The sequence below is a fragment of the Castor canadensis genome, chromosome 8 (assembly GCF_047511655.1).
Source record: "Castor canadensis chromosome 8, mCasCan1.hap1v2, whole genome shotgun sequence".
NCBI lineage: Eukaryota > Metazoa > Chordata > Mammalia > Rodentia > Castoridae > Castor > Castor canadensis.
In genome coordinates this window covers 29,897,014-29,919,516 of record NC_133393.1, presented here as the reverse complement: position 1 = coordinate 29,919,516, position 22,503 = coordinate 29,897,014, and the positions used below count along the sequence as shown (strand labels likewise).

Below are 22,503 nucleotides of genomic sequence, written 5' to 3'. Positions count from 1 at the left end.
TACCCACGGTTGACCATGACAGTATTGAGAAGCTGTGAGACTGAACTAAGAGCCCCAATTATTCAGCTAGATAGGTTGGCTCCTAGGACCTTTGGAGTCAGCACATTCCTTAATGGAACAAATTGTTCAGTGGAGAAGAAATTCACAAGGGTGAATTCATTCATTTCCTCAAACAATTAGTAATCAGGGGAAATAACTAACAATTTTGCCCATACTTTGCATAAAGAGGAAAAGAGGTGGCAAAAGGGCGAGCAGTATTGTTTTATATCTTTTGGTACAGGGTAGATACCAAAGGAGAAAATGGCCAATTTCACCAAACAATGAGTAGAAATCTGTCTCTCAGAGAAGCCACTTCAATTTTGTCTGAATGGAAGTAACAAATTATGTATAAGAACTCCAATAATTTTCAGAAGCAGAGTATGTTTTATTGTTTTTCTTGGGGGAGGATATTTTAACAATGAGCTAACCACAATAGAGACAATTAATGAGAGGATACTGAGCTATAACTAGATAGAGCAACATCCTCACATAAGTCATGCCACTGATAAGACTATTAATAGTATTATATTAGGATATGTAATAAAAACACTAGCTTAACCTTAATTAGATGTCAGGCCCCCTGCTGAGGACTTCATTGATCAATTTTTAATTTTTTTAGTTTAATTGTAACTGTCATCCTAAGAAATAGCTATTGTTATTCAGCTCTTTACAAATGACCAGACTAAGACTTAGGATGTTGATGTGGTTTTACAGTATAACCTACTGCTTTACAGAATGATCTTAATTCTCATGCTGTTAAAACATATACATATATGTAACAAAAACTTAGAAGATTCTTTTGCTAAAAATCACTGACTCTTCACTTAGGCCTGTGGATGCCCAATAAATAACTAAAAGCAGGATAAAAACTTGTCACCTCTGCCAAGTTTTATATCTGTCTTGTTTACTGCCTTAAAACTTGGGTCAGATTCCTGCTCAACTCTGCATGTAACTATGTTAATCATTCAAGGAGTGTTCACCTAAAGCTGGTAATTCTCCCCCTGTAACACTGAAGACACCAAGATAAGCGTAACTAAGATATTTTCGGTGACAAAATAATTAACATATTGTCAACTGCCAGCTTTTTCACATGTCCTGTTTCAAACCACTGACTGCAATAGCCTCTGATAGTCTCCAAGTCCTAAGTATGAAGGAAACATCACCCATTCTTTTCTATAGTTACCTTGGATTTCAGGTGTGGTGGACCTTTGCAAGCAAATTGTCCAATAATGAAACTGCCACCCCTCCCCCGCCAATGGGAGCAATTGCCCCTTGATGGGAACTAAAGATGCTTCCCAAACAGAAGCATTCATGTCATGATGGGAAGCAAATGACCTCCTTAAGTAACAGGCTTCTCAGGACCTGCAAAACAAGACCTGAGATAATGATCAACTAAACCAGAGTTTGAACACGATTGCTTAATTATGTATATATCTCTTGCCCCATGCCCAGGCTATTCCCCTGCTCAGGCCTGAAGCTCATGTCAGTACTCTGGAAGACAGGCATGAGGATGCTGATCCTCTTTCTTCCCAGTATGGCTATACTGAATATTAAAATTTTTTTCCTACTTCACCACTACTTTTTTTGTTTGATGTTTGTGGCAAGTGGCCAGACCTGGTTTTCTGGGACTCCCTGAAGTCAGACACCCCTCTAGTCTAAGACTCCAGAACAATACATACATCAGAAATTAGATAAACAGAGCCAGTTTACAAAACTCAGGTTTGATGAACGTGAGCAAGAATAGACTCTGTTGCTTTCCACAACAATAATGATTAATATATATGGGTAGTTTCTGGTGGAAGATATTAAAGATAGAGGACATATCCACTCCTAACATTTCTAGGGCCTAGGTAATAAGAATCAAATGACAAAAATTGCAAAAGTACATGAGCATTGGCCTCAAACTCTTCCCATCTGAACCAGACATTTACACTAACATGTCATGTCCTTAGTGCTAATGGGAAGTAGATGACAATCTAAACTAAAATATATTATGGAGAGTTTGTTCCTAATCTGCCAGATCTGTAATAATTAACTTCTCATGGTCTCTATATCTGTTAACAGTTGTATGAAGTCATTTATTTGGTGATCAGAAACTTTAGCCTCAGTTAACTGATAAGAAGATTGAGGTTCAGAGAAACTAGAGTATGGTCACAGTGCAGTAATGGGCTAAGAACAAGCAACCAGGCCTTCTGACTCATGATTAGAAGATATTTGCATTAAGAAATGGATTGTCAAGGAGGATAAACTCATGAACCTTTATACTTTCACCAATTACCCCCATTGGTTATAAGTACCATAGCATTCCAGGGCATTGCTATTTTGCTTTTGTGTTAGGGCATATCTTCTCAACTTAGCTAAAAACTCTTTGATTGTTAGCAAGATAAATTTGAAAATAAAATAGATTATGTTTAACTAAGGTTTACCATAGTAATATTGGTAAGTCAATATTGCATCCCTTACTATTGTTTACTTAAAGGCACTCTCTTGAATTTTTACTTCCTTTTCCTACATGGGAAGCAGGAAGTGTTTCTCACCTTTTCCCCCTATTTCTCCCTAACTTTACCTGCTAGACTAAAATAAATCCTTGCTAAAATGTTAAAAAAAAAAAGCATGCATTGCATTTAAGGATGATGACTGAATGCTTGTCAATCTCTGCTCCATTTCCAAACCCCACTCAATGATAGTAAAGGATTTAGCAAAGACATAAATCCTCAAAGACAAAGACAGAAGAAGATACAACAACCCATAAAAGATATAAACAGAATTTGGGACTGCAGAGTAGATGGGTGAATGTCAGACCAGTGAAAGCTACATCCAATATCTACAAGGGGTAAACCCAATAACAAATAAATGAATTCCCTGCTAGAACTATAGAAAGATTTGGATCTTTGAGAAACCAAATACCTAGAAGAAAAGGAACATGAATGGAACTAAAAGTAGGTGGATTAATTAGTTATAAATCTATATAAGAAGCATTTTGATGCCCATATTGCTTCTCCATATGAATAGCCAACCAAACACAGTGTAAGACTGGGGTTCTCTTTGATAATGTTGAAACAGAAGGACCTTGGACTCGGAGACATCAGGCATGTAGTAAAAAATTAAAAACAGGGCTTTAAAAGAAAATATGGCTAGACACCAGTGGCTCATGCCTATAATACTAGCTACTTGACAGGCTGAGATCAGGAGAATTGTGGTTTGAGGCCAGCCCAAGCAGATAGATTAAAAGAAGCAATCTCCAAAATAACCAGGACAAAATAGACTAGAGGAGTGACTTAAAGTGTTAATGTACCTGCTTTGCAACTACAAAGCCCTGAGTTCAGACACAAGTTCCATCTCTCCCCCTCCCCCCAAAAATTTGTGTACTGAAATTCTCCCAGTTCCTTTCCCAATTTGTCTCCCAGAATGCTAACACCATACTTAGCTTATTTCAACTATGTTTTTTATTGAATGTCTATTATGTGTGATACACTCACAAGGAATACTAACTGTATTCATTTTTTAGAGCTTATGTAACGAAACTACCACAAACTGTGTAGCTTAAACAATAGCCTTTTTTTTGTTTTGTTTTGTTTTCACAGTTCTGGAAGCTAGAAATTTGAAATCAAAGTTTTGGTGGAGTTGATTCTTTCTCTCTCAGCTCTGATAGCCTTAGGTGTTCCTTGACTTATAGGTGACTTTCTCCCTGTATTTCACATTTTCTTCCCCTATGTGTGTCTTCACTAGATCCAATTTTCACATTTCAGAAGACATAAGTTATATTGTACTAGGGCCCACCCTAATGACCTCATTTTAACTCAATTCCCTCTGTAAGACCATTTCTCTAAATAAGGTCACATTCTGAGGGGCAAGGAATTAGAATTACAAGGTATGTTGTTTTGGGGGGTGGAGGATGAAATTTAATTCATAAGAGTAAATATACCAGACTGGTAGAGTGGCTCAAGTGGTATATCACCTGCCTAACAAGCATGAGGCCCTGAGTTAATTCAAACCCCCGTACCAGAAAAAGAAAGAAAGAAAGAAAAGAGTAAATATACCTATGAATCAAAGACTTGAATTTATATTCTAGGATTTACATATCATTATCTTGAGCATCAGACTGTTACAGTTTTTTTTCTTTTCTCCTTTTATCGTTTTTACAATGTATACATTGTGCCACCTCCACCCCTCCACCCCTCCACCCCTCCACCCCCACCCCCAGGTTTTTTTGTTTTAATCATCAGATATGATTTATAGCCATAAAAGAAATAGAAAGAATAGTTTGTTGTTTTATTAATGTTTCTTGTTTTTACATTGTTTAATTTCTTTACTGATGTTCCAAGATTCTTTTCTTTTTCCATTTGTTTTCTGTTTCCAAAGCTTCCTTTAATTGTTTGGTTTTTTTTTTTTTTTTTTTTGAGGTAAATCTGTAAGCAAAACATTCCTTTAGTTTTCTTTTATCTGAAAATGTCTTTATTTCCCCTTTATTTATGAAAGTATTTTTACCAAAGGATATAGAATCTAATTATTTTCTTTCAGAACTTAAAAACAAACATTCTGTTTCCTTCTGGCTTCCAATCTCGCTGATGTCAATCCACCATTACCAAGGAAACCTGGTACTCTCACCTTTGGCTGCTGTCAAGAGTTTTATCTTTGCCTTTAGTTTTCAGAAGTTTATGAAGTGGTTATGGGTGTCTTTGAGTTTATCTTATTTGGGGTTTATTCAGCTCCTTGAATTAGCAGGCTTATATCTTTCATCAAATTTTAAAATTTCAATTATGACTTTTTCGAATACTTTTTTAGCATCACTATCTGTCTTCTGGGATTCGGATGATATCCATGTTACGTCATTTGTATCGGCCTCTCAAAGTGGCAGAAATACACATGCTCATTAGTAGACCCAAATATATATCCTCTCTAAAACAGATAAAACGAAGATGTAAAATCATATATGTAAGTTGATTCAGTGTTTTATCTTACTAAGACATCATCTTGATGTCTGAGCAATGATAATACATTGACTAAGTCAATTTTTCATGAGTGTAAGTTTCTAAGTTAACTAAAGACTTACTCTGATCATCTATGTAGGTGGCTGTTTCTCCTTCCTTTTGCAAACCTGTTACACAGTTTTGAGTTGTCTATCCTAATTCTATTTTTACATGAATCCTATTGATTTTAGAGTTTTTTCTGTTATTGTTTTAAATAATATAAGGCTGGTCAGAAATGTATATATCATATATATATATAACAGAAGCATCCCAATAGCCTGAGCTGGTCATCAGCGAAGCATTAGAATTATCAAGAAAATAAAGGATGAGCTATCATTGAGGAATCTGGGGGGGATGGAGGGGACTCAATAATATATATTTGTAATCAATACAATACATTCTCCAGTGTTGACAAGTATGAGGTGCTTTGGAAACATGGAGTCAATAAATCTTCCAAGGTGTGCTGCATTGGGCGTCACAAGGATCTAGACTAATCTTGAACATTCATTCACTTGCTTACTCATTTATTCAATCCACACATACTCTTTGGGTGAGTACATATGCCAAGCAATGTTAGAACAAGGTTCTTGCACTATCTAGGCCTTCCAGGTGAGGGGAGAGCATGAAAAAGGCACACATATGTAAAGGGGATATACATACATATATTATACATCTATATTAGATGTAAAATCTTAGCTATCACTCTGTATATGAAAAATTCCTAGAAAAGAATACATGGATATGCCAACAGGGTTTATCTCTGGAGGGTGGGCTTGCAGATGCTTTTTATTTTCTTCTTATTTGTCTGGTTTCGAGTTTTCTGTCGTAAACATGTACTGAGTTTGTAAATCAATTGCTATAGTGAGCATTTTGCCCAAAGTCCACTGACAAATAGAAAAATGATGTACTTTTCAAAGTTTTTGGAAGTTTTGCTGAGATATCCTTTGAGTTGCAGCTGTAAGGTTAAGAAAGAACTCTTATAATGCCATAGACCTGAAACTCAGAGAACAGAATGGAAATTGACTGATTGGATTTTAGCCTTGCTCTTCTCAGCCCATAATAGTCTTCAGATAAGCCAACAGACATATAAAGCTGTGCTGTTCAAGTTTGATGGTGGGCCAGATCACCCAGGAGGCATGTTTAGACACCTGTGAACAGGCTCCACTTCTATATTTGTATTTCAGTAGGTATCGGATGGGCCCTGGGAATGTGCATTTGTGGCAAATTCCCAGTGATAGTGATGCTCCTAGTTGGGGGAACACAGTTTTAGAAGGTTCAATTCCTAGCCTCCTCCAGACTTCTTCTGCTCTGGAGGTTGACACAGGCCCACAACAGGTGTGTGCTGACCACCAGCTGCAGGTGCACAAGGTAGCTTCTGTTTGTTGCAACAGCAGAATTTACAAAGCCAACTAAACTCTAGGCAGCACTTTCTCTAGAACAATTTGCTCTGCATCATGCCTTGGCTTCAACTGCTTCTCCTCTTTACCTTTTCTAGCTTTTTTGGGAACAATACTTTTTTGGAATACCCAGCAGGCAAGTTGCCTTTAGAACTCTTGCTCTTCCCACTCCTTTCAGAGTTTCCGGAATCTCGTTTGCAGCTGCAGCTCCCAGTCCCTTCTGACAGCTGCCTCTGACATCCTCATTTTCCAGGCTACAGTTATCTGTTCCTCTGAAAGTTTCCCTCTCTCTCCCTTAGAATATATAATAAATAAAATAATAATAAAAGTTCTGAGCTGCTTCATCTCCACCTTTGGGGATCTGTGCTGAATTTCTTCTATGAGCAAACTGAAATGGCTGAAGTAAGCCAACAAGGGACCACTGGAGCCACAGATCCAGCCTGGACCAGGGTTAGGGTCGCATTCAGAAGGGGTAGGAAAAAGAGGAGAGGAAATTGGTGGAGTCAGATGGAAGAGATTCCCACTGACAGCAATCTGTTGGGGTGAGTTGGGGGAGATGAGGGAAGATGGAAAGGACTGGGGTAAGAGGGAAATTTCAGCTTGATCATGAATTATCCAGATGCTTGTAAAGCCAGTCTTTCTGGTTTCTAGGCAGCTGAGATTACACTGTGTGTGCATATGACATATGACTTCTTGTTGTGGGGGGGGCAGATAAAGAAAGGGCTCTTTCATGTCTCTTTATAGAAGAGTACCAATCCCACCATGAATTCATCTAATCCTAATTACCTCCCAAAGGCTCCGTCTCCAAATAGCATCACATTGGAGGTTTAGGGTTTTAACTACCACATTTTGTGGCAAAGTTCAGTCCAGTCCATAGCAACTACTGTGTTAGTTTTCTGGGTCTGTATCAAAAAGTACCTCAATTGTTAGCTTCAATAACAGATATTTATTATTAAATGTCTCACAATTCTGGATGATAGAAACCTGAAATCAAGGTGCACCCAGGGTTGATTTCTTTTGAGAGCTTTGAGGGGGAAAAAATCTATTCCAGGTCTCTCTCCTAGTTTCTGGTAGCCTCAGGCATCCTTTGGCTTGAATGGGCCTCCTGCCTGGATCTACTCACCACATTTTCCCTTTGTATCAGTTTTTTTTTTATTTTTATGCTGCCATTTTGTCTTTTTATAAATATACCAGTCATGTGGGTTACATAAATCAACTCAATTGATCATCTGCAAAGACCCTATTTAATCCAAATAAGGTCACATTCACAGGTACTGGGAGTTAGGACTTCAACTTTAGAGGGAGGCATGCATTCCAAGTGACCGGATGGACAAGGACTCCATTGCTTCCAATTCCATATACAGCAATTGCCCCATTTTCCCTCTCCACTCTCGCAGTGAAGGATGCCAAACTGCCCATACCTTCCAATCACCTTTATCAAACATTCCCAGGGAAAGAACTGAAGCCCAGTTTGTACTTCCATGAGAATTCCTGTGTTTGTATATCTATGCCAACGCTGGGTATTATCCAGCTTTTGAATTTGTTAATGTTTTAATAGATGTAAAATTATATATTAGTTTGCATGGCTTTATTACCAAATGCTTTGGGCTTTCCTGTCTGTAAATTTTCTGTTCATTTCTTTCCACCATTTTTTTTTTTTTTTTTTAGTTTTTGTCTTATTCTTTTGGTCTACAGGAGTTATTTTTGTACTTACTGATCCTTTTGTATGTTTCAGACATTGCAGATTTTCTACCATTCTGTCAGTTATGTATTAACTTTATCCATAGTATCCTCCATTAAACAGAAGTATTAATGCTAAAAATTTCATCTACCTGTATTTTAAAATATGGTTTGTGTTTTTGACATTTCTGCCTATGCCATAGATTTATCCCTTCATAACATTTCACTTCCCCATTTCCTTCTACTGGAGGTCAGATATAGGTGTGTATTAGGGGAGGGCAGTGAGATAGTTTGTTATATGTGAATGTAAAAAGGAAGGTTAAGAAATGTGTTTGTTAATATGGAGGCTTCTTAAAAAACTAAACATAGATCTGCCATATGACCAAGCAATACTACTCCTAGGGATATAACCAAAGGAAGGCAACTCAGGTTACAGCAGAGGCACTTACTTGCACACCCATGTTCATTGCAGCACTATTCACAATTGCCAAGTTATGGAAACAGCCAAGATGCCACACTACCAGCGAATGGATTAAAAATGTTGTATTTATGCACAATGGAATTTTACTCAGCCACAAAGAAGAATGAAATTTTGTCATTCACAAGTAAATGGATGGAACTGGAGAACATCATCTTAAGCAAAGTTAGCAAGGCTCAGAAGGCCAAAAATCTTATGTTCTCCCTCATATGCAGATTATAGATCTAAAACAAATGAAATAATATTATTGGACATGGGTCACACACTAAGAAGAGAATGGGAGAAATAGGGAAAGGGAAGGAAGCCTAAAACTTAAATGTGGCTAATATGCCCACTATAGAGGAGCAAATATAGTAATCTTAAACTGGCAGAGGACACTATGGGAAGGGGACTAAGAAGTAGTGAAGAGGTCTGGTAGAGATGAACCAATCCAGGTTATAATACACATGTGCATGGAAGCAATGCTAGGAATCTCTCTGTATAGCTATATTTATTTCAAGCTAGCAAAAATGCTATGTCTTCCTTATTATCTCTTCTGTTTTCTCTTCAACAAAATTGGAGAAGCAGGCAGAACAGGTTCTTCCTAGAAGCGAAGGGTGTGGGGAGGAGGGAGAGAGAGCAGGGGGGAGAGATGGCCCAAACAATGTATACACATATGAATAAATGTATAAACAATTAAAGAAAATCCAACACAAAAAAGTTTTAAAAACAAATGTTTGTATATGAACAGAAGTCAAATCTACACACACACACACATGCATCATGTCCTCTTTTCTCTCTCTCTCTTTCTCTCTCTCTTTCTCTCTCCTCCTCCTATGTATAGGAGGGGATGTTAGCTAGATGTGTACATATATAGGGGGAAGGAGGTCAAGTATATGTGAATATATGAAGTGAGGAGATCAGAGTTTTCATTCAGCTGTCTGCTTCTTGTTATAGGTGGTAGGGGGTGGGAGGGGGATCAAGGCAGCGTCCCTCCTTTATAATTATCAGTCTTCGTACTTCAAGATCTCTGATGGTTTTTTCCTCAGATGATTTTAGTGAATAACTAATACATATATTTTTCACACAGGATACAGCTTTTGTAATCATTTTTATTGTTTACGCCATAAATTTAACAACACTTGTTAAATTACTTGAGGTAAGACTTTAAACACATTTTTTAAATGAATGTCAAACATGAATTTTATTTCACCTCACAAGTGGAAGATGAGGTTAGGCCAAAGGTGCTCTAAGAGCTTAACAACAACAAAATAGACAAATGTTCTGTGTTTCTAGAGAAACAAATTATCAACTCAGACAATCAGTCAGAATTTAGACTTTTAGAAAGTGACTTTTATAGGACATCATGATGGTTGTTAAAAACAACATTGGTACACAAAGCCCTGAATTCAAACCTCAGTCCCACCAAAACCTAAACAACAATGGTAAAAATCATTTTATGAACAGAAGACTGCTTTGTTGCAGTTTGAGGGGAAGAGAGAATATTTTATCCTCTCACGTTAAAATGTCTTTTGTTAGCAGCTCAAAGAACTTTCACTTTTCAAGGCATAGGACATTAATTCCATGAATTAGTCTGAGATGGAATAGGGGAAATAGAACTGTCTGAAAGGCTCTGAAAAGAAAGGGGATTCAAATCTTGCTTCTTAGGGTTAGCATAATAAAGAACTCTAAACTGAGAGGCTCCAAACAAATTTATTTTTTTATAGATATGTACGCCAGAAGTTCAAGGTCAGGTTGTCAGGGCCAGGCTCCCTTGGTAGCCTGTAGAATCCTTGCTTGCTGTGTCCAGCTTCATTAGTCTCAGACATCCCTTGGTTTGGGGTACCATGACTCCCATCTCCACCTCAGTCTCCACCTGGCAATCATCCCCTCTGTGTCTGTGTCTTTTCTCTTCTTGTAAGGACAACGGTCATATTGGATTAAGGATCCACTCTACTGCACCATGACTCATCTTAACTCATTACACCTTCAATGACCCTATTCTAAATAGCTCACATTCATAGGCACTAAAGGTCCAAGCAACATATCTTTGGGGAGATGTAATCTTTCCCATAGATAGATGGAAAAGAATTATTGGCAAATGGTATGTGGGTGTATAAGTCAGCTTTCCATCCTTGTGACAAAGTACCTGAGATAAACAACTTAAAAGGAGGAAAACCAGGTATGGTGGTACATGTCTGTAATACTTGGGAGGCTGAGGCAGAATGATCAAGAGTTTGAGGCCAGCCTGTGCTACATGCCAAGTTTCAGGCCAACCTGAACAACATAAGGAAATCCTGTCTCTAAAAAATCCACCCCACACCAATACAAAAAGAGGAGAAAAGAATTACTTTGGCTGATGGTTTCAGGGGTTTTCAGTTTACAGTCACTTGGCCCTGTTGCTTTGGGCTTGTTAAGTTCATCATGACAGTGGAAGCATCTTGATCACCTCATGGTGGTCAAGAGGCAAAGAGAGAAGAGGAGCCAGAATCTCAATATCCCCTTCAAGGGCATGCCCCAGTAATCTTATTTCCTTCCACCAGTCCCCACCTCTTAATGGTTACACCATCTCCCTATAGTACCACAGGCTGGTAGGGAAACCTTTAGCATATGTCTTTGGGGGACATTTCAGATCTAAACTGTAGCAGGGACAATGCATGGTTTCATATCTACATAACATCCACTCCATGCCTTTCCCCAACATACATTTGCCATGATGTTCTGTGACAGGTTTACAAAGAAAAGCTGCTCTGCAATCACTTTTCTGAGGTTTGGATAAAATATCTTTTCTCATGTTTTGCAATTTGTGTGATGCTTCTCAGCCCCTTCACCTACAGACATAGCTATGTACCAATTCCCTTCGTGCATGGAGCCGATAGTCTAAACCCCTCCCCAAGTAGATATAGAAACCTGAATCCAAGCCAATATGAACTGATTCTGATTCTTATATTGTGGGAGTCATTTGGTGTGATTCCATCTTATCACTCATTGTGAGTGTTTAATTCCACCATTTTTGCATGCTTAGAGCAGAAGGTAGAACCAGAGAAGAGTGGCTCAAGATTGGGGCAAGGACTTTTTCCTCATCTGCTCAGTCCATTCTTATACCTGATATTTGAGCTTTGTACTAATTTTTTCATGCACCTTTATTCCACTTTTCCTCAGACACCTATTAAACTGTCTATGGCTGAAATCTTGAGGGTCTCTTAATGTCCAAATACCACAGGGAATCTTCTGATTGTATCTGACCCTTATTTCTCTGCAAGTTTTGGCATCTAACCACTCCATGGCTTCCAGAATATGACTGGTCATTCTTTTTTTGTTTGTATGTTAAATTTGTAAACCCCCTTCAGATTGTTAAATATTGACAATGTATGGTCTTGTCCACTGTTCTGGTTTTGACTATTTCCTTTTCTCATATTAAAAAAAAAAAGAAGTTAAAAAATGTATTTTTTTCTTATAATCTTAACATACATGCAAAAGAAGAATGGACATTAATGAGCAGATCCTGAAATTCATGTGGAAATTTGACAGACCAAGAACAGTCAAGACTATCTTGAAAAAGAAAAAATTGGAAAAAATGTTACATCTGGATTTAGTATGAAGCTACAATAATCAGAACAGTATAGTCCTAACATAAAGATAAGAATAAAGTCAGTATAGGTCAACAGAATAGAATTGAGAGTACAGAAATAAACTCTCATGTTTACAGTCCATTGATTTTTGACAAGGATGCAAAAACAATTCAATGAAGAATTGTTTTCTCAACAAGTGCTGAAGGAACAATTGACTGTCCACATGAAAAAGAAAGAAGTTGGATTCCTACCTAATGCCATGTGCCAATCAGAAGCTGGAGAGCCACAAAAACCAGTGGTGTAATTTAGTCCAGGTGTGAAAGCCTGAAAAGTAGTGGTGGGGTAGGTCCTTGCAATGGTTTGGGTATGGTTTATGCCATCCAAAACTCATAGCTTAATTCATCAATGCAGGAGTATCAAGAGGTAAGCCTTTGGAGGTGATTAGGTCATAGGCAGCATTCTCAAAAATGAATTAATGTCTTTCTGTAGAGACTGGATTAAGTCTTTTAAATTGTGGAACAGGTTTTGAAGAAGTGAGTTGGCTGTCAAGCAAGTAGATTAGCTACCATGACAGAAAATTGCTATAAAGCAAGGGAACCCCTGGTGCTGTGGCATCTGCCGTGTCATGATACAGTATGAAGCCCTGCCAGATGCAGCTGCCTGATCTTGAGCTTCCCTGCCTTAGAACTGTGAGCTAAATGAATTTATTTAATTGTAACATACCTGTCTTAGGTACTCTGTTACAGAAACACAAAATCGAATTAGAAAGTTTGTAAGCCTGAAGGTCCAAGAATCACTGAAATGTCCAAGGGAAGGAGAAGATGGATGTCCTAACTCACAATGTGACAACAAATTCACCCTTTCTCTGCCTCTTTGATCTTTCTAGTCCTCAAAGGATTGGCTGGTGTGTACCCACATTGGTGAAGGCAACCTTATCTACTTGGTCTATGATTCAAATGCTAATGTCTTCTTAGATTAACCCTCAGACAAACCAGAAATAATGTTTTGCCAGGTATCTGAGCATTTTTTAGCCCAGTCAAGTTGACACACAAAATTAACCAATGTATATACAAAAAAAGTTCAAAATAGATCAAAACTATAAATGGAAAAATAAAAAATATAGAAGTCTTATAAGAAAACATAGGCGTTGTGCTTCATGACATTGGATTTAGCAATGGTCTTTTACATGTGATTCCAAAAGTGCAAGTAACTGAGAATATTTTGTATTTCATCAAAGTTTGACATGTCTATGCCAAAAATTAATAAAAATGCCTATGCTTCAAAGAACACCATCAAGAAAGTAAACTGATAACTCCTTATGTTAGAGAAGGTATTTCTACATCATATACCTTTTATAAGACATATCTAGAATGTATAAAGAACACTTACAACACAATAATAAAAGACAAATGACCCAAATAAAACATGGGCCAAGGATCCAAATGGACATTTCTCTCAAGATTACAAATGGTCAATCATCAAGTAAAAATATCCTCAACATCACTGGTCATCAGGGAAACGCAAATCCAAACCACAAGGAACATTTTCACTCACTAAGATGGCTAGAATGATAAGATGAACAATAAGAGGTGTTGGCAAAGATGCAGAGAAATCACTGTCATACACTGCTGATGGGCGAAATGGTACTCACAGCTACTTTGGAAAAGAGTTTGGCAGTTCCTTAAAAGACTAAACAGTGTTATCATATAACCTGCCAAATTAACTCCTAGATATATGTCCAAGAGAAATAAAAGCGTTAATTCCACATAAATATTTGTACAACAATGTTCATAGCAGCATTATTCTCAACAGTGAAAAAGTAGAAACAATTCAAATATCCATCAGCTGGTGAATTCATAAATAAAATGTATAGAGATATAACCTTACTATGGAATATTTGGGGTTTATGACGCGTACATGAAAACATTGTACTACCAGAAAGAAGTTAAGAAGTCAGGCACACATATTAACGCAACAAAAACAAAAGGTTTTTTTGTAGTGAGGTTTGAACTCAGGGCTTCATGCTTACTAGGCAGGCGCTCTACCAGCCCTTAAACAAAAGCTTTATGTCCTATGATTCTGTGTATCTGAAATGTCAGCTAGAAAGAAAGGTACATTAGTGATTAGTGAGGGTGAGAGAGATTAGAGGTATTTAGGAAGTGACTACTGACGTTGGAAGTTTCAATTGGAGAAGGTAGACAATGTTCGAAAATTGACTGTCGTAGTTGATGCACACTTCCACTAATACGGTGAAACCCATGGATTTTCACATTGTAAATAGATGGATTGTGTGGAATGTTAATTACATCTCAGTAAAGCTGTTATAAAAATACTCCAGTGTACTCGTCATTTTCTCATTTTTATTTAATCTCTCTGCCTAGAGTTAAGAGGCCCCATATCCAAATTTGTTTTTTTACTTAAATTGTCAAAATTTACATGCACGCTTAGAAAATTATTGCATGTTGAATTTTTTACATACTTAAACATTTTGAATAAATGAGATATATTAAATTTGTTCATGTGGTTTTAAATGTCTAACATTTCTTCAACTTTGTTGGAAAGTAGAATTCTCCAACTTTGTTGATGGGGCTGCCAAGGGAAGGTTTAAAAATCTCAATGTCTAGGTGGCAAGCATACAAGTTAAATCAGAGTATCTGAGGATAGAAACAGAGCCTCAATGTGATTATCCAGGTAATTTTAATGAGCTGGAAAGTTAGTAAAACTCTTCGCAGATCATTTAATTACATACATTCTGAGAGATGTTTCACTAAAACTTAATTTTTTAATTTCATGCTTTAATTCTAATCAAACAACAAAATCAAATTTTTACCAAAAAATTATTTTCCTTTTTGTTAGTTTTTGTTATTGTTGTTGTTATTGTTGTTTTGAGTTTTTTGTTTTTGTTTTGTTTTTTATTTTTGAGACAGTATCTCACTGGCCTTCGACTCTCCATCCTCCTGCTTCAGCCTCCCTAGTGCTGGGATTACAGATGTGAACCACGATGCCCAACGTATTTCTAAATCAAATAATAAGATCAGTGAGTTGCGAAAAGTTTTGAAGATGTATTGAGGTTTTAAGTTATCTAATAGTTAAATATTGAATATTTACATCAGAAAATCCTGAAATACACTTTCCCCAATCAGAAACACCACCTCAAGATTTGAATACCAGGGAAGAGCCTGGTCACCTGAGTGATTACAAATAGGTACTCTTGGCCTTAGGAGAGAAATTTCAAGTTCTGGATATTCATTTATTTTCACCAATGGCGGAAAAGGATCTCCCTCCCCAGGAAGTTTTTATGTGACACCTCTGGAACCTGGGCAATGCTCCAAGGTGACCTCTTGGCCATCCAGCTTTCCTCACCCCAAAGAAAAGGCTGATTGGTGCGGGGGCGCGGTCGGAGCTGGGGCAATGCGCCCGCGAGACGCGCACGCACTCCTCCTCCTGCTGCTGGTGCGGGCCGCGGTCCCGCAGGGGCTACAGCCGCGTGAGTCCGAGGGCTGCGGGGCGGGTGTGGGCGCCGGGGAGGGAAAAGGAAACTGGTTTTTCCAAACGCTTGGGGTTTGCTACTCAGCCCCAGCCGCTGTCCCCTCCCCCTGCTTTCTGGGTCCAGACCCCGGGACAGGACATCTGTCGCGGAGCTTAGGTGAGGTCCTTCTCCCCCACGACCTAAGCCAGCCCCTGGGCCCGGAGTCTCCGCCGTTGAGTGACGTTTGGAACCACCCCTCCCTCCACCTACCGCCAAGCTTAAAAATAAAGGGTGTAGTTTCTCACTTGGACAGAGCCAAGCTTGGGGGACCTTGGACTTGTATCTTAGCTTTACTGACTTTGCCGTTTTTACTTAGCCATTCTCGACCAGGAAGTTCTCATCAGGGGCGACATTGGCCAGGATGCCCCAATAGGTGTTTCCACACCAGGGTGCTGGGAAGGATTAGCAGACACTTGGCTGAATGAACCCAAGTTCGCACAAGTGCTGAACTGTGACATTGGGGATTCAGATTCTATCCTGCTTCATTTCCTTGTGGTGAGACCTGTGGAGGTTGCTTGGAATGGGAGCCCCCTGAGAAAGCTACCTTGGGGCGTTCTCAACTCTTAAGCAATTATTCTTTTGCCTGAAAAATAAGTATGTGTCATTTATACATATATATGTGTGTGTGTGTATGTGCATATTTGTGTATACACAATATTAACGTGTATATGTGTGTCTCTATACATGTACATTACATCACTGGGTTGAAGGAAAAGCAAGGAGTACAGGCAGGGGCTACAGGAGAAGTAAGCAATGCTCTCAGAAGAGGACCCACAGTCAAGGTAATGCAGGCCCTTACAGTTATAGTACAGATTCTACCAAAGAGAAACAGATCTATCATAAGTTTTAAAAACATTGTTCTGATGCTGTGTGGAAAGCAAAAAGGAGGGAACAGTAAAGACAGACCAGTCAGAAAGCCCTTATATTAATCCAGACAGGAAATGATGCAATAGGTGGGACCACAGGAGGGATTGAGAAACATTTGTTTCTCAAATTGTGGACATATTTTAAAGGAATTTGCTAGGGAACAGCAGACCATATGAAAGAAAATTCAAAAGTGATTTGTTCTTTATTTTACTTTTTATTTTTATTTTATTGGGCTGCATAATGGAGTGATGACCATTTCTGAGATGGTGAACATGGAGGTCAGCAATTTGGGGGGAAATTAACCACCTGGTTTGGGGATATTGGTTTGAGTGTCCAACCAGCCTAATGGACTGGGGATGTGGTAGTGTGCCTACCTAACAAGTGTGAAGCCCTTAGTTCCAATACCCAGTGCCACACACACACAAAAAAAAAAAAAAAGCGAGAGAGAGAGAGAGAGAGAGAGAGAGAGAGAGAGAGAGAGAAAATATTCTTTACGAATTCTTGACCTTTTGTTTAAAATCAAGTGGCAAAAATCTAGAAGTCATAATTTTGTGAAGTGCCTTTCTGGGCACTAGTGATACATTCCCTGTGAACGGCCCTCAGTCTGTAATTGACAGAGGTATAGGAAAACTCACTTGCCTAGAGATCTTTATTTTTCAGCTTCCTGGAGCTCCCTCTGTTTGTTGAAAAGTTGTCCTGAGTTATTTATTAGTGGATCTACCAACATTTCACAGTCACCATTTGCACATGAAAGTGTTCAAAAACAAAAGTGGTTTAAAAAATAAATAAATAAATAAATCCCACTCTGCAAATTCCTCAAATTCCCAATTAACTCTGAGCACCAACTCCTGAGCTCAACTACAATGGATGGAGACAATTTAGGATTTTCTAAGATTCTACGGTGTTGGTTCTATGGTTATCTGACTAACCATGAGTAATGGGGTGCGAGGGGCACACGAGGGTGGCAGAGGGTGCACAAAGAGAAAGGAGCCAGGACTGTGTTTCAAGCTTCACAGGATGAGGACCAGACACAGCTGGTGGTATGAGTTGAATCACAGGTGTGGAACCTCTGCTTCCTAGTCCCCCTGCTGCCTATAACGAAGGCCCGTTGCTCTGTCTCCAGGGTCCCATTCTCTGCACTACCTCTTCATGGGTGCCTCAGAGCCGGACCTTGGCCTGCCACTGTTTGAGGCCTTGGGCTATGTGGACGACCAACTGTTTGTGTCCTATGATCATGAGAGCCGCCGTGCTGAGCACCGGGCCCCGTGGGTCTTGAACAGAACATCAAGCCAGTTGTGGCTGCAGCTGAGTCAGAGCCTGAAAGGGTGGGACCACATGTTCATTGTTGACTTTTGGACCATCATGGACAACCACAACCACAGCAAGGGTATGTGGAGAGGAGCTTGCCTTCCTGAGGTGGTCAGAGCATTTCACTACCTCAGGGATGCATCCTGAGGTAGAGAACTGTGATTTTTGAGATCTTGGGGGTCAAAGAGGGAAGAGCTTTTTTCCTGAGATCAGTTAGTCCATGGGACTGGTGGGGACCAGGGTTACTCCTCTGGTTTCAGTAACAAGGTGGGGGTTGTTGCCAGAGTCCCACACCCTGCAGGTGTTCCTAGGCTGCGAGGTGCATGAGGACAACAGTACCAGAGGGTTCTGGAAGTATGGATATGATGGGCAGGACTACCTTGAATTCTGCCCTGAGACACTGGACTGGAGAGCAACAGAGCCCAAAGCTTGGGCCACCAAGGTGGAGTGGGAAGTGCACAATATTCGGACCAAGCAGAACAAGGCCTACCTCGAGAGGGACTGCCCCAAGCAGCTGCAGCAGTTCCTGGAGCTGGGAAGAGGGGTTCTGGAACAGCAAGGTATGATGAGTATAAGGTACAGGATCCCTCACTGGGGTTTCAGAGGTGGGGACTGTTGTGTATCTCTCCTAAGTTCTGGGAAAGGACTTGCCCAATACTATGGTCTCTACCATATATTGAGACCTATGATTCAACCATAAATCATGATTTAATTCTTCATGCACATTGCTAAAAAAGAACTATCTGTGATCCTCTTTTGGTTTAGTCAAGGTATATTTATAAGTTTTAGGAATTCGGAGATCTTAATTATCACATGAATACTAAGGCAAGAAAATGCCAACTGAGGCAACCCATCATAGTAGCAGAACCCTTTAAAAAATTAAAATCTTTAAAATTTAAAAATTGTAAAAAATATTTTGAAATCTTTAAAAATTAAAGATTTTTACAAAACATAGCAATAATCACTGAGGCCTGCCTACTTAATAAAGCCCTTTCTTCGAGAATACTTACTGGACTGAACCAGGTGAAATTGATATCTCATACCAATTTTGATCCAAATAAAGGGTAATTTCATCTGTCAGAACAGAGGACATGGGCAACAGGTATTGTTAGCCCACAAATATGGGCAACACATTTACAGAGACAAGAGAACAGGCTGAAATGACTGTGACTCTTTTCCACATGATACTATATCAGAGTCAAATCTTGGAACCATTTTTAGGACACAAAATGGTGTGTCTCCTGCAGCTTGTTTTGTCTGAGAAGGGTCTGCTCTTCCTCCAATCCATAGAGGCGAGTGAAACCTACAGTCTGCCTGGCAAGGGTAAAAAGATCCCCTCTCCTCGCCCTTCCTCTTTCCTGTCAAGTGCCTCCTTTGGTGAAGGTGTCTCAACATGTGGCCTCTGCAGTGAGCACTCTACAGTGTCAGGCTTTGAACTTCTACCCCCAGAACATCATCATGAGGTGGTTGAAGGACAGGCAGCCACTGGATACCAAGGAGGCCAAGCCTACTGATGTGCTGCCCAACGGGGATGGGACCTATCAAGGCAGAATCACCTTGGCTGTGGTTCCTGGGGAAGAGCAGAGATATACCTGCCAGGTGGAGCACCCAGGCCTGGATCAGCCCCTCAGTGTCACATGGGGTAAGGATGAGAGCCAAGGGCTGAGAACACTGTGGAACAGAGCCAAGGGTAGAACAGGGGTGGTTACCATGGCCAGGGAAGGATCTGCTCTGTGTTGGGGGTGGCAGTCTTGGACTTGAACTTGCTTTTCCTGTTTTAGTGCCGTCGATGTCTAACACCCTGATCGTTGGAGTCATCAGTGGGGTCACTGTTTGTGTCATCATTGTTGGAATTTTGTTCCGAACCTTAAGGAAGAAGCAGGCTTCAAGTGAGTAGGAACAAGGAAAAGCGTGTTTGTGCCTTTATCCCCGGGACACATTATTCTCTTGCATAAAATGGGGCAGAGGGAAAGCCCCATCCATGGGATGCCTTCTCCACTCTCATTTTTTGAGGTGAGAGCCTAGCTTCTCTCTGAGAACAGGAAAGGAGTTAATGGGTTTTCACCACTAAGAATGAAAGTTCCTGATTCAGTAAACACGTTTTGAATGCCTAGTATTTTACAAGTGCTGTTTAAGGTTGAGCAGGACCTTTGAGGTTGAGAGAGTTGCTGTGGCCATTCTCAGAACCTAAATCTAGCAAGGAGTAAAATTTATGACAAGTAAATGCAGTTAAAGAAGACCCCTGAGGTTCTATGGTAGGAAGGAAACAAATGCTTTTGGGTGTCACAGGGAGGAATTGTCACATCAGCTGGGGATCTAGAAAGGATTCTAGGCTAGGTGTGGCAGTACAAACCTGTATTTCCAGCTACTTGGAAGGCAGAGAGAGGAGGATCATAGTTCAAGGCCAACCTCTGGGCAAAAAAAGTTAGCAAGAGCCTAGCTCAACAAGAAGATGGGCATGGTATTACATAAGTATAATCTCACCTACTCAGGAGGATTGGGGTACAAGGCTGTCCTGGGCCAAAGCACAGACCCTGTCTGAAAAACAATCTAAAAGCAAAAGGACCATGAGCATGGCTCTAGTAGTTCAGCGCTTGCCTAGCAAGTGTCAGGCCCTGAGTTCAATCCCCAGTACTGCCACAAAGGAAAAAAGAATTAACAAAGGAAGTCTTCTGGATCTGGAAGGAGAAAGAAAGTGGGATTTCTTTAGATGAGGTTGAGGATGAGGAAAGAAAGGGAAGGTCTACACAGATGGAACAAACCTACAAAGTAGGTAAGAATGAAGCATGCTAGGAGGTAAGAAATAATTATCCTGCCTTGTCTCTGTTAATTATGAATCTGCATTTCTACCCTCTGAGTATCTGTGTTGTGGGGAAAAGAGATGGGGACAGAAGCCAGACCATGCACAATCCTGGGCCCTTTGGAACATTATGTTAGAGTCATGAAGGAGTTAGTGAAGGAACGTAAGCAGGGACGGACAAAATCTCCCTCATTTGGTGGGTGGGTTATCAGGAGGTAAGATGGGAGGCACAGAGAGCAGTTAGGCTGATAAATAATTCCAGATGAGATAACAGTGCCTGAAATCCAGTAGTGCTCCTAGATAAAAGTGGTCAGAGTTGGGATGGGTGGATGAGAAAGGTGAGGGACAGGGCAGGATGGTGTCTAGATCTGTGATGCTTCTCTCTGGGTCTCTTGCCTTCACAGGAGGAGCCATGGGGGACTACGTCTTAGCCGAATGTGAGTGAAGTACAGCCCCCCAGACCCCTTTGTGGGGAGGAGAACCAGAGACTCAAAGAGGGGTGTCCTTGTCATGTTCGACATTTTTCAGGATGGAGTTGACATAACCAATAGAAACTGCCCAAAGAACTCTGCTCGTAGCTTTCCCTGTTCACTTTCTCAAAGAGTTTTCCCATGTAGGTCTTTGATTTCCTGCATGACGGTGACCTGCCCCCCCAGCTGTGCCCTCTTTCCCCCAGAACTGGTTCTCATGAATCTCAAGCTCCTCCTCATGCATCTTCAGTTCCTCCATTAATCTAGACCCTATGCATCGATGTCATCTCATCCCCTGGGTCTGAAGAGGGCTCTTTCATTTTGGGAGACTTATGATTCATTTTACCATCACCCTGGGACATCACACTCATATTTCCACTGAATTTGGCATACATGGTCTGGCATCCAGGACCTACTCAACTTTCCCTTGAATCTTCTGTTATTCCGTAATTATTTGTCACCAAACCCTGGTTCTCTTCCATCAGAGCAAGATCTGGGTCATTGTGCATTGTAAAGATTGTGCACTGCACAACCCAACGAGATACATTTTCGGAAATGTGTAGAGTTCATGTGCACAATAAATGCTTTTCAGCAGGTGGGAAAGAAGTGCCTTAAAGAGGTTTGAAGGGGGAGGGGGCATCTTTTTCTAAGGTGCCATGTGGGTTTTCAAAGATTAATGGCCCCTGAATTTGTGACATCTCTCTAGTGTGCTAGACTTGAAATACCCTCTTTCTTTATTCTAATAATGAAAATCATGGAAAAGATGATTATAATAATGATAATGTGGTTGTCACTTATTTTGTGAAAGCACTTGGTGTCATACTCTGGTCTGAGCACCTCTTTACATGCATTATTGCATTCAAGTCATAATAATTTTATGAAGTAGGTACTACTGTTGTGCACACACACACACACACACACACACACACACACATATACACTTTTTATTTTTTAAGTTAAAAAAAATTGTCAGTATTAGGGATTGAACCCAGGGCCTTGCACTTGCTAGGCAAGCACTGTACCACTTGAGTCATGCCTGTAGCCCTTTTTGCTTTATTTTTTAAATCTTCTTTTCTTGCTTACCTCAGGGCCAGGGTCAGACCAAGAGTCTCCTAAATACAACTCCTGTGTGCCTAGAATTACAAGCATGTACCACCACACTCAACTGGTTTGGGTCTAGCTACCTTTTTGCCCATACTGGCCTTCAACCTGCAATCTTCCAGTACGGAGGGAGACACTACTGAATTTTTCAGTGTGAGCCACTGTGCCTATCCTCTCCCCACTTTTCTTTAGATGAAGGAAGTGAAGCATAGAGTATCTCATAGCTTTCAATGTCAACTGTCTGACATTCAGGTGGCTTAGATACATGAAGTAAATAGAGAAGGAAGGAGATGTCTCTTCTATGATGCATCAA

The 22,503-nt window shown here is 40.0% G+C and overlaps 1 protein-coding gene across 4 annotated transcripts; it reads left to right on the top strand.

Moving 5' to 3' along the window:
• The first annotated feature begins 15,425 nt into the window (after positions 1-15,425).
• Positions 15,426-22,023, top strand: Hfe (homeostatic iron regulator). 4 transcript variants are annotated; one of them, XM_020153300.2, is made up of 7 exons: positions 15,444-15,602; positions 17,635-17,898; positions 18,104-18,379; positions 19,186-19,461; positions 19,601-19,708; positions 21,024-21,056; positions 21,237-22,023. In XM_020153300.2, the coding sequence occupies exons 1-7, from the start codon at positions 15,527-15,529 to the stop codon at positions 21,242-21,244; spliced, it is 1,041 nt and encodes a 346-aa protein (XP_020008889.2). In that variant the 5' UTR covers positions 15,444-15,526; the 3' UTR covers positions 21,245-22,023. The 4 variants fall into 4 exon arrangements, 3 of the variants coding, with proteins under 3 accessions (XP_020008889.2, XP_073938809.1, XP_073938808.1); XM_074082708.1 differs by adding an exon at positions 19,110-19,142 and having other exon boundaries at positions 19,228-19,461; positions 21,024-22,023; XM_074082707.1 differs by lacking the exon at positions 15,444-15,602 and adding an exon at positions 15,631-16,426 and having other exon boundaries at positions 21,024-22,023.
• The last annotated feature ends 480 nt before the right edge of the window (positions 22,024-22,503 follow it).

Excerpts from the sequence above, each read along its gene's own strand:
- Hfe (XM_020153300.2), top strand. The coding sequence starts at position 15,527 with ATGCGCCCGCGAGACGCGCACGCACTCCTCCTCCTGCTGCTGGTGCGG. Across the intron at positions 18,380-19,185 it reads AGGGGTTCTGGAACAGCAAG|TGCCTCCTTTGGTGAAGGTG; the intron begins GTATGATGAGTA and ends TTTCCTGTCAAG. Across the intron at positions 19,709-21,023 it reads AAGGAAGAAGCAGGCTTCAA|GAGGAGCCATGGGGGACTAC; the intron begins GTGAGTAGGAAC and ends TTGCCTTCACAG.